Here is a 12,634-nt window from a genome sequence, read left to right on the forward strand (position 1 = left end):
AAAATGTTTCTTATAAATCTTTGTGTCGCAATGTCAGTTAATAAGCATGCACTTTTAAATTACTTGAGAAGGCATGCTAAAATGGTTGCTGTCGAGAGTGGCTGCTTCTTTAAGTGGAAATGCAGACATTACTTTAATATCATTGAGTGTAAAAACTAAAATATTGCTGTGAAATGCAGTCTATGTCCAGTCTCTAAACAACGTTCAACTGCTTTTAACTCAAAGAGCGACTTGTTCAGCACTAGAACAGAAAGCATTCTATGACAATATTTGTCAGCAAGGAGGACACCGAGAGGGTGCTCGCTGCAGAGCCATTTGAGGAGAGCTGAGCTCCAGCAAGGGGGAGCATGAGCTGTCGCTCCTCCTCCTGTAAGCTGTTTTAATGCGTACACCAACCCCACCCCTAACCCTACCCCCAGTGACATCACTCGTAGAAGAAGTGCAAAAGAGGTGGAGCTCAAGCTTACGCTCCCCCTCGCTGGAGCTCAGCTCTCCTCAAATGGCTCTGCAGCGAGCACCACTTGAGGACACCGGCGCCTAAAACATGGCAGCCCAACTTAGCCTAAACAGGTTAAATAGAATTTTTGTGCAGGATAAGGAGTGAAGGTACCTTCTGAATGTGAAGAGAAGCATAGTGTGCATTGTGTGTGCGCGTGCTCGCATTTCTCAGGCGCACTCAGTTAAAAACCGCAAGTCACATGACAAGAACTGACCTATCAGCTTTATACTTTGGAATATACACTTTTAGGTAGACTAATTACTTCAGACAAACACAGAACACCCAAACACTGTGGCGTTTTTTTTTTTTTTTTTCATATTATGGATGTGAGTGGTTACAGGTATTCAGTTCTTCTAAAAGTCTTCTTTTGTGTAAAAAAAAAAAAAAAAAAAAAAAAAGACAAGCAGGTTTGGAAGTGAATAATGAGATAATTTTAAGTTTTGGGTGAACTCTTTAAGTCTTTTAAATATGTTAAGCTGCTGTGATCAACCCATTGTAATGTTTTTCAGTCAATATTAAATTACTGAAGGAGCTGCAGTTAATTTTGTATTTTTATAGGCATATTTTTATATTTTAAAAAATAACTTCAAAGTAAAGTAATTAGTAAAGTAAAGTAACTCGATTACTTTTTACATGAAGTAATTAGTAATGTAATTACTAATAATTAATTACTAATAAAATAAGTAATTTGTAATTGATTACTTTTTTAAAGCAACTTTACCCACACTGCATTTGTATATACAGTACAACAAAAAACAGGGTGGAACATCATACTAAATAATTCCACTTTCTAACCTGGTTCAGTCTGATACGGTATTCAAATGCACATACATTTCTTTTTCTTTTTCTTTTTTTTTTTGTGCTGACAAGCAATAAATAACATTTGCAGCACAGAGGAGAGGAAAAAGCAGCCTCATTCCCAGCATGATAACAGTTCAGAACTAAAACTAGGGCATGCCTTCTTCACTACTGGCAGAGGTGGTACTGTATATGGTTCGAAGAGTATGTTAACAAATCCTCAGCCAGACATTTAGTATTTCAGTTGTGGGCTCTGTGACTTATATGAGGGTGCGAGAGAAACAAAACAGGAGCTGCTAATCAGTGGCAGAGGGGCCACATTTATCCCAAACACTGACATGGTGCAGCTCATAAATCACAGATGCCCTACTAAACACTGAACGCATCCCCAATAAACTGTAGCATAAACACTCCAAGTTTGAATGTTTTAGCATTTACTTCAGAAATAACAGCATGAGGACAGTTCTGAACAGTTAAGGTTGGTACTAGAACATATGCACTGAAAAAACAACTTTTAAGCAGTACTTCATTCAATTAAAAATGTTTCTTTCGTTTCAGTTTAATATTTTCTATAAAATTTTTTGATAAATATGTTTTTTAAGTTCAAAACATAGTTAAATATAAATGGTTTTGATTAATAGCTCAACGAAGAAATATATGATTTGACCAAAATAAAATTTGAAGGTTATTCACACAGGCATGTGTATTAAACGGAATATGCTTTGTACCTGGACTTATAACATATATTGTTTAGGTAAGTTGTTAATTTTTCATTGGCTTAAGTAATCAAATTAAGATGTAAAACCGGTAGCCTATATTCTTTTAATTGGATGAATGAACATTTCGAACACAACGGTTTTGGTTTTGATTAAAGCTATATATTTTGGTTATAGCAAAAAGAGAATTTAAATTAATTGACTTTCTTCAACAAAACTTTGTAATTTGTATTTTGTACCTGGTTATAGAAAATTGTTCTCAGGGAGACAGAAAATATTGTTTGAGCCAACTTTTTTATTTTCCATTGGGTCAAGTGATAAAATTTCGACGTGAACCGTTTTTTGGCGTTTTTTAATTGGATGAATGAAACTTTTTTTTCCAGTGTGCACACGTTCCAAGAAAAAATTAAATCAATTTTAATACATGGATTGCAGCTGCAAGCTTCTGGAGGAAAAATCAGCATTTATATTTTTTTATGTAAAAGGAAAAAAAGGTATATTTATATTTTAATTAGAAAATTTATAATAATTTTATACTTTTTATGCTTGTATGAATATGTAATAATTTTCCAAAAAATACATAACTAAAGATTGTTTGTATTAAGTATCAAGTATTATTAAATGTATATAGTTACAAAGATTGCTTTTAAATCACGTTTTTTTTTTATTTTTTATAATGGCTTTTCAAAATCAAAAATAGATTAAAACTAGTGAAAACAAAGTATAATGGTTGTGTAAAGTACATTTCCAACAAGAAGCACGAATTTCTATAATTCATAATTTATCATAATTTACCTTTTCCTCTAAATAACTAAATACAATCCTCTAAATACAAATAAATAAATGACTTTGGTGAGAAAACAGCAGTCAACATCAAACTGACATCAAGAACTGGACATTGATTTGATATCAGTCAAGCATCAAAAATGAAAAAATAATATAATATAAGAAAAGTTTATCCATCTGAATGCTTCCATTCCAAATTTACCCTGGATTTTGTATCCCTCCAATGCATGTAAACTACCTTGATATGAAATTGATATCATCTAACACTGATGTCAAAAAACAATTGTAATTAATTAGAGGTCAGAGGTAGTCATATGACATTAAATTACTTTGCATTGTTGGCGTGTTTATTGATTTTTGATGTTTGTTTGGTTTGGCGTCAAGGTGCCAATTTACCCAAAACTGAAAAATTCATCATCACTTACTTATCATTCAAAAGCCATTAAGTTTGTATCTTGATCAGAGAAAAATATACGTTAAAGAATGTGAACTATGCTAACTATTGACTTTTAATGTATTTTTTAATTTTCACTATGGGTGTCAAACACTACCATTTATCAAAATACACTTTATTAGGTAAACCTTACTAGTACCATGTTGGAACACATTTTGCCTTCAGAACTGCATTATTCCTTCCTGGCATAGATTAAATAAGTTACTGTAAATATTCCTCAGAGATTTTGGTCCATATTGACATGATAGCATCAAGCAGTTGTTGCAGATTTGTCGGCTGCACATCTATGAGTTCTGGTGATTGTGGAGGCCGTTTGAGTACAGTGACTCTTTGTTGGGTTTTCCAATCTTCTATTGTCCAACTTTGGTGAGCCTGTGTGAATTGTAGCCTCAGTTTCCTGTTCTTAGCTGACAGGAGTGGCACCCGGTGTGGTCTTCTGCTGCTGTAACCCATCCACCTCAAGGTTGGACGTGTTATGCATTCAGAGATGCTCTTCTGCATGCCTTGGTTGTAATGAGTGGTTATTTGAGTTAATGTTGACTTTCTATCAGCTCGAACCAGTCTGGCCATTCTCCTCTGACCTCTGACATCAAAAAGGCATTTTTACCCACAGAACTGCCGCTCACTGGATATTTTGTCTTTTTTGGACCATTCTCTGCAATAAATCCCAGTAAAATCCCAGTAAATCAACAGTTTCTGAAATACTCAGACGAGCCCTTCTTGCACCAATAACCATGCCACGTTCAAAGCCTTTGTTCCCCATTCTGATGCTTGGTTTGAACTGCAGCAGATTGTCTTGACCAAGTCTACATGCCTAAATGCATTGAGTTGCTGCAATGTAATTGGCTGATTAGAAATTTGCATCACGAGCAAGTGGACAGGTGTACCTAATAAAGTGGCCGATTAGTGTATCTTCTTTTGAGCTCAACAATAAATCAAAACTCATAAAGGTTTGGAACCAGTAGAGGAACTAGTTTATATCTATAGTTTGTGTTGTAAAGATACAAGTAAAGAGTCAACTAAATAAAGGGTTGACAATTTTCATTATCACTTTATATTGATGGTCACTTTCACACATTTTGTTGACTATGACTTACATTGCAACTACATGCAAACTTATTTTGTAGTATTAGTAGACTCTAAGGCTTAGTGTAAGTTGGCATGTACTTGCAAAGTTTGTTATAAACAGGAAAATGTCTGTTGGTGGAGCAGTGTCAGCAGATAAGAACCAGACCACTTGCCAATAATCTAATGAGAGTTATGTTTTAGCAGTGTAACTAACATACAACAAAATGTTACATGGACTATCAGTTATTATCATATTTGTGTGAACTAACCCTTTAATTTCTCTTCAGCTGAAAAAAAGGAACATTTTGAACACATCTTGGATGGATTATTTTTTTCTTTGGAACGAAGGCCACTGATGCAGACAGACAGACAGACGGCCAGACAGGTAGAGATGAGGAATGAATGATATGCCAGTACCCTGGACAGCGCCAGTCTCTGCTGACTCAGGCTTACTGTCAGAGATTGTGTGTGTGCGTGTGTCTATGTGTGTGTACAGATGGGTCAGCAGATGGGTGTGCAGACTGAGCCGCCCAGGATCAGCGTGACAACAGCCATTCAAAGCTTAAACCTGACAAACACATGGTCATGGACACACACACACACACAATTTTTCAGTGCGACAGGAAAGCAGACTTAACAAAAGCAAGACAAATTAAAGAAAATGCATCTATTCTGGACAGGAAGCATGTCAGATGGTTTGTTCACTCACTCACTCTCAACCTGCTCATCTCAGCGTATTTTACACCCTGGTCAACTACTAAAACTCTAAAAACACACACACAGACTGTGGTAACCAGGATAAAGGAGTGATGGGGCTAATCTGACCCCCTTAGGGTTAACAGAAATGCTGTGGTAAACTGAATAGACCAGATAAGAAGTGATAGACAGAATAAGTGAATTGAGAGCTACAGTTAAAGTCAAAGTTAATAGTAATCCTGTGATTTTTTTTTTCAAATATTTCCCAAATGATGTTTAACAGAGCAATATATTTTTCACAGTATTTCCTACAATATTTTTTCTACTTATTTGTTTTTTTTTTTTGGCTAGAATAAAAGCAGTTTTTAATTGCTATTAAAATATATTGGTTCCCTGAAGCAATATTTATTTCGATTATGTGCATCGTTATACAATGACTTGCTTTATTACCCTAATCTGCCTAGTTAACCTTTTTAAGTCTTTAAATATGCATACTAGTATCTAAATCAGTTATTAGGAATGAGTCAAAAATATAATGTTTAGAAATGTGCTGGAAAAAATCTTTCCGTTAAACAGAAATTGGGGAAAAATATACAGAGGCTGCTAATAATTCTGACTTCAACTGTATATGATAGTGGTTTAGGAGAAGACGTGTGACTTTACCTTCCCTCGTTGATCAGCTCAATGAAAGCCAGGCCAGCGTTCTTCTGAATCGAGTTCTGCCACTCCTGAAACAAGCAAACATAAAGATTGTGTTGGATATTTTCGTATTTTTATAAATATTCCATGTCTGAAAAAATAAGCTATCGTTGTTCTTGTAGTTTTAATTGGATTCCATTGGATTGGATTGGATTTTTAGAATGGTATGTAAAAAGTCAATTAATCTTGCATACTTTTTGCCACATGCTTTTCATCGTAATATATTACAATCCATATTACAAAAAAAATAATTTACAATATAAGTAAATACATGCAATAAATAAATACATTTTAAAAATGCCTGTAAATAAATACTATATATACATTTAAAAGGGGCGACACGGTGGCTCAGTGGTTAGCACTGTCACCTCACAGCAAGAAGGTCGCTGGTTCGAGTTCTAACTGCGTCAGTTGGCATTTCTGTGTGGAGTTTGCATGTCTCCCTGTGTTTTCCTCTGGGTGCTCCGGTTTTTCCCACAGTCCAAAGACATGTGGGACAGGTGAATTAGATATTCTAAATTGGCCCTATGTGTATGGATGTTTCCCAGTACTGGGTTGCGGCGAAAGGGCATTATTTAAAGGGCAAGAGGAATGAACCATCAACTATTTCGGCATATGTTTTATGCAGCAGATGCCCTTCCAGCCACAACCCAGTACTCGGACACACACACACATAGCACATGTCTTTGGACTTGTGGGGGAAACCAGAGCACCCAGAGGAAACCCACGCCAACACGGAGAACATTCAAACTCCACACGGAAATGCCAACTGGCCCAGCCAGGACTCGAACAAGTGACCTTTGCGCTGTGAGGCGACATTGTTACAGTAACTACTCAGCCACCATGTCGCATCAATGTTATATATAAATAGTAAATATATTACATTAAAGGTTGATAAATAATGAAATCCAAATAAGTGAATAAGTGCTGTTAAAATAAAAAATAGCAGCGCCTGTAATACACACAGTGTCAAAAACATCATCAGACAGAAATCTCTCCCCTAGTCTCATGTAAAACCAAAATCAAATATACACCATCAGAAATCACAGCAAATTGGATTGCAATGTATTTGAGCAAGCAAAGCTCCATCTGAGGTCACACATCCGCAATCCAGTGCCAAAGCCATAAAAAGCCTGGATCTCGGCCCTGTAAGCATCTCTTCTTCCTCTGCACACAGATCCGTAAACACAGAACAGACATAATTGCTGAATGAAACTGTATCCTCTTGCCCCTTAAACACAGCCATTTCCTCTAGCGAGCACCCAGTGACAGATCACCGAAGACCTGCGTTTTGGGGCGGGCCCTCCAGCGTTTTTTTGGGGCCTTGGGGAACATCTTACGCTCCCCGTTTGTTGGCTCTGTTTCGTCCGCTGTCTTTCACACACAGCTTGAGTCTGGAGATGATTAAAAGGCAGCAGTGTTTCTCACTATGGGAAGTTCTGCTGTTTGCTCTCTAAGGTACGAGTCGTGGGGGGAAGAGATGGAGTTGGGGTGGAGTTCAAAAGGAGAGAAAAAGCGGGCCTCAAAAATATTCCCCTGTCCTGGGGAGAGAGGAGCAGAGTAAGAGGAGAGCCCTTGAGGAATGAGCTCAATGATGATCTCAGAATGAAAAAGTTGGATGGATTTTATACACAGACATTAATTGGCACGATTCGTTGGCTATATTTTAAACTGTATGTATACTATTCTATAAAGTGAGCCTTAAAATTAAGTAAACTAAGTATTTGCGAAATTACAAAAATTTACACTTAGTCATTTAGCACATGGTCGCCAAACTTTTTATCACTGCGGAATTGTCAGCTGTCAATTGGTTCATAGATTGATGAGGAAGACAAGCTGACAAAACATTGCTGTCACTCTGAAACAAGTTTCATTTATGGAGTAAATTACAAAGCACTGCAGTATTTGGGTGTTCTGTGTTTGTTTGAGATAATAAGTCGACCAAAATGTGTATATTCCATACAAGCTGAAGCTGATAAGTCGGTGACTCATGGTGCACTTGCAGCATTCATTCAACTGGCTGCGTCTGAAAGGCGCAAGCCATGCACCTCCATTGGAAATAACAAACTTATGTATGTTTCTTTATTTAACCAGATAAAAATCCTTTGAGATCAAGATGTCATTTACAAGGGTGACCTGGCCAAGAAGTCCCTGAAGACATTTGGATAATGCATTCATATATAAAACAACCCCATGGTCAATCAATGGTAAAAATGTTGCAGACACCAATGTTTATGAGCTTTAAGAGAAATGAAAGATGCATTTCGATAGTGAAACCTAAGCTAAACTCTCAATTATTTAACCAAATTTGTTACGTGTTTTTTGAAAGTTATTGATCAAGTAGAAAGCTTAAATATTTATAGCTGTACAATAAATTTATTTGTTCACCTTTGGCAGAGGTAATTAATGGTTCGCTCTGCACAGAAGTGGGACAGTTTGTGAAATTCATTCATTTAGATTTGTCTACATTTAAATCAATTTAAGATTCTTAAGATGAGACTGAACAATATTACAAGCAGACTGTAAAAATAGTATGGCCTGAGAAAATGAAGGAGAGCAACAATAAATCACTGTATCATCAGCGAACAGATGATAAAAGGCATTTGGAAGCTTTTCGCACAAGTTATTAATGTCGATAGAGAAAATTATAACTTGCACAAACTCTGGAAAAGACGCGATATGCAAACAGCCTCTAAAAGGCGGCCATTATTTGCAATCTACAGCAATTGATCTTCTTCCACAGACACACTGGATTCACCTGATTTGTTGACAAATAGGTAGCGGATCCATTCCTTGGCAGTTCTTGGGTCCTTCACTGGGCTTTTTCCCCTTACCAAACAAACTTTTCAAAGACGTCTGTTTCTTACTCATTTTGCTGCTTGTGGGTTAAATTTAGGCGCTCAAGTGACCAAGATGTAACCGAGAGAATACAAAGAAAAAGATTTTTCAAATAAAATATCATTCAGACTCAGATAATGAATAAAACAGAAATAATTAATGATTTCTTGTGCGGCTAGATACTAAATGATCCACGGACTGGTACTGGTCTACGGACCATTGATTTAGCAGAGGTTTTTGTTCAAAGTGACTTAAAATTGAAGAGGCATTCAGTGCTTTAACAAGAAAAAGCAATACACACAAGAAGAGCAAATTATACGAGGGAGGTGGTTTACATGTGGTTTGTTAAGCCCACTCACCTGTGTGTAGCCCACTTCATAAATGTAATGTTTTTTTTTTGTTTGTTTGTTTTTTTTTTTTTAAGATATGGTGTGATTGTAAGACGTGTTCGGTGCAAAATGTGCAAAACTGGTGCAAGTGTTGGTTAAAGTGTCAGAGAGATGAAAGGGTGTGTTTTCTACAGGTGGTTTGTCAACCCCCCTCCACTGTGTGAGGCATTTGAGATTTGATAATGTTTTGTCTTGTTGTGAGGTCCTGGTTTTATTCACAGGAATACAGGTGATCACAGGCAGGAGAGATGGGTTTTTAGCTCTCATTTGGATGATTAAGACAGTTCCAAGGCTATATGTTTACATGGCAATAATGCAGGAAAAATCGATTTCAAAAAGACTTGTAGAACTTATCCTAGCATCTACATACTGCTACTCACTGTTGATTGGATGTGCTACTTTTATCCTCACTTGTAAATTGCTTTGGATAAAAACATCTGCTGAGTGAGTAAATGTAAATAAATAACTTTTCCAAACAATCTGCATTTACCAGCCTGATCTCATGAGGAAACATTATTATTTTACGCATTGTCAGGAAAATGGCTATTTCATTCAATTTTATCAATATGAAAATATGATTTTTAAAAAAGTAGGTGTGCACATTTTACTAAAAGATATGAATTAGATCATTATATCATTGATCATTAGATCAAGTCAGTTACAAATTGCTGTGAGATTGCATTTACAGATTTGTGAATGCAACAAAAATTGCCTTCACTCCTTGTTAGTAAACAGTACTATATAGGGAAGTGACAACATGTCAGCAGCGTCTTGGCGCTTATGCATATGTAGAATTTATCATGTGTGTATGATATGTACATGCTAATGGTTGTAATGTGAAAGAAGTCCACACTGTGCTGATGAAGCGTTAGCAAATACACAACACTACTACCTACTGCTCTATTACTGTGTGTTTGTTTTCACTTTAATTTACACCTCCCCAAACATGTAGTAAGCATGAACATGATGTCATCATTTTCAAAGACTTGTTTTAGGGTGTTTACATTAACATGACAAAAGTGGCGTTTTCAAAAATGTCTAATTTGCTCCATTGGACAACACACCGGCACTATGCCTCTTTGGTACAGAATTAAACAATACACCTGATCCTTCTTCTACAAGGAGACTCTGCATCATTTTTTTTTATCAAGCAAAAAAATGCATTCAACAGGAACCAACAAAGGCCTCCAATATTTGACCTGTTCATACAACTCTTCAATGAAACAATGCTATTAGTACCATATACAGTCTACTACTTAAGAAACAAAGGGGATGAAAAAAATATCGATGCCTCTAATAAACCTCTGACTTTCTGACCACCTCTGATGTATTTCATAATAAGAGTGACTTTACTCAATCACAGCAGAACTTTAATTTTGTATTCTGTTTTTTTTTTTTTTTTAATTATTTATTCATTCATTTATTTTCTTGTCGACTTAGTCCCTTTATTTGTCCGGGGTCGCCACAGCGGAATGAACCAGCAACTTATCCAGCAAGTTTTTTATGCAGCGGATGCCCTTCCAGCTGCAACCCATCTCTGGGAAACATCCATACACACATTCACACACACAATCATACACTATGCACAATTTAGCCTACCCAATTCACCTGTACCACGTCTTTGGACTGTGGGAGAAACCGGAGCATCCGGAGGAAACCCACGCGAAGGCAGGGAGAACATGCAAACTTCACACAGAAACGCCAGCTGAGCCGAGGTTTGAACCAGCGACCCAGCGACCTTCTTTCTGTGAGGTGAAATTAAATTAAATTAAATTAAATTAAATTAAATTAAATTAAATTAAATTAAATTAAATTAAATTAAATTAAATTAAATTAAATTAAATTAAATTTAATTTTAATTTAATTTAATTTAACTTTATTTTTATCACTTCTGTTATTATACTTGTGTTTACTGGTATCCTTGTGTTTGTCCAACCCATTCTGAAATGTATGCATTTTCAGTCACAAAAACTTGTTGTTGTGAAAACGAACAGACAAAAGGCATAAAAAGTTTCCTGTTTTTGACTGAAAATGTTGGTTATAGGTTACAATGTTGGTTACAATGTTTACAAAGTTACAATGGGTTTGCTAAACTTCAACTTGTCACTTTTAAGGCATTGGGTTTACTCACGTTTTTTTTTATTCATTTTTTTTAAGTAATGTAACTAATCGCTCTTTACAGTGTGCGTTTTGAGCATTTTCTTTTTAAATATATTTCATTGCCCAATAGCGTATCATTACTAGGATGGCTTTAACTGCCAATATACAGTTATCAGTAATTGACAAAGTCGCTTTGTACAGTAACTACTCACGAATGCCTAAATAAATCGCCAAAAATTGTTTTGTAATTGACACAAAGATGATAACAGTATAGTTTTCAAAATCTTTCAAAAAATAAAAGTCATCCCAAAATTAAAAGGCCTCCGAATTGTATTGTCTTGTAAATACTAAATTGCACCGAAAACTTTTCCATTTTCAGTAAAAAAAGATATTCATGAAATAATAAATAGAAAAATAGAAGTTTGCAATCATATGAGCTATAGCTGATAAAAGACCTTTACAGTATTTTTCAGCAAACAATGCTTTTGTAGCCACTGTATGGGCTCTGCGCAGGTTTAAAACCACAACTGATAACAAGAACAGACTACTTATTAAAAAATAAATCTCACACACAGTGCAGATTATCCTCACTACCCCTTATTGAGCCAGAAAGAGGCAACAGTGAGGCGCATCTGGTCTCCAAATGTTGTAAGTGACCCAGTATGGCTCCTCTTTCAGTTTCTCCTCCACTATTCATTATCTACTCTGCAGTCAAGAGGCTCATCGCTGGGGATCGGCTGCTTCAGCTCACTGCTTCTTCACTTGAGCAGCTCCCACGTGACAAAAATAAATAAGGAAATACATGCAGATGTGGAGGGACAGTGGCCTGCCAGAAGACACGATACCAAAACACTGAGCCAAGTCAATTCATGAGTAGCCTTTACAATACACTTTTTGAAAGGGACATATTATGTTTCTTTACACTATCAAATAAGCTAAATGCATCTGTAAAGTTTTAGCTTGAAATTTCCTATAAATTATTACAGCTTGACAAATTTGTCCACTTTTTGGTGTGAGTAAAAATACACTATATGAGAGTGCCCCTTTAAATGCAAATGTGCTGCTACTTTCCAGAAGAGGGCGGAGCCTTGACACGCTATTCTAAGACTTCAGAAACAACAAATGAAGTGAATCTTACACACAGCCAACATATCACAAAAAAAAAAAAAAAAAAAAAAAAAATTGAATCAGACAATAATGGAGAGGAGGAGGTTAAAACTTCTAGACCGAAACAAGACAATTCTGAACGGTTGATGGATACATTTATATATATATATATACATATATATATATATATATATATATATATATATATATATATATATATATATATATATATATATATTTCAGTAAGTAAAGTTGATTAAATTCATTGACTACATTGCTATTGTTCTTCTCGTGCTGGGCATTGCAAATAAACATTACACTATTTGAGGCCTATTGCACACTCAAAAAATTAAATTTCACTATTGTTAGTTTTACTACACCCACACTTGTTCACATTGCATAAAACATAAAAGTAACTAAATGAACACAAGTTACTGTGTTATTTCTACAGAAACTTGTACTGTAAGCTTTATGGAATAAGGGT

At 35.7% G+C, this 12,634-nt stretch overlaps 1 protein-coding gene across 13 annotated transcripts in view; it reads right to left on the reverse strand.

The window, feature by feature from the left end:
- nbeab (neurobeachin b) overlaps positions 1–12,634 on the reverse strand; it is a 770,985-nt gene that overhangs the window by 444,587 nt on the left and 313,764 nt on the right. For 11 of the 13 annotated variants that reach the window (XM_073923810.1, XM_073923809.1, XM_073923808.1 and 8 more), the window contains one exon: positions 5,681–5,745. The exons of the other annotated variants lie outside the window; for them this stretch is intronic. In XM_073923810.1, the coding sequence (XP_073779911.1) occupies positions 5,681–5,745 (65 nt within the window). The remainder of the gene's footprint in view (positions 1–5,680; positions 5,746–12,634) is intronic. 13 annotated transcript variants of the gene reach the window in all.

Source organism: Danio rerio, chromosome 15 (genome assembly GCF_049306965.1).
Source record: "Danio rerio strain Tuebingen ecotype United States chromosome 15, GRCz12tu, whole genome shotgun sequence".
Classification (NCBI taxonomy): domain Eukaryota; kingdom Metazoa; phylum Chordata; class Actinopteri; order Cypriniformes; family Danionidae; genus Danio; species Danio rerio.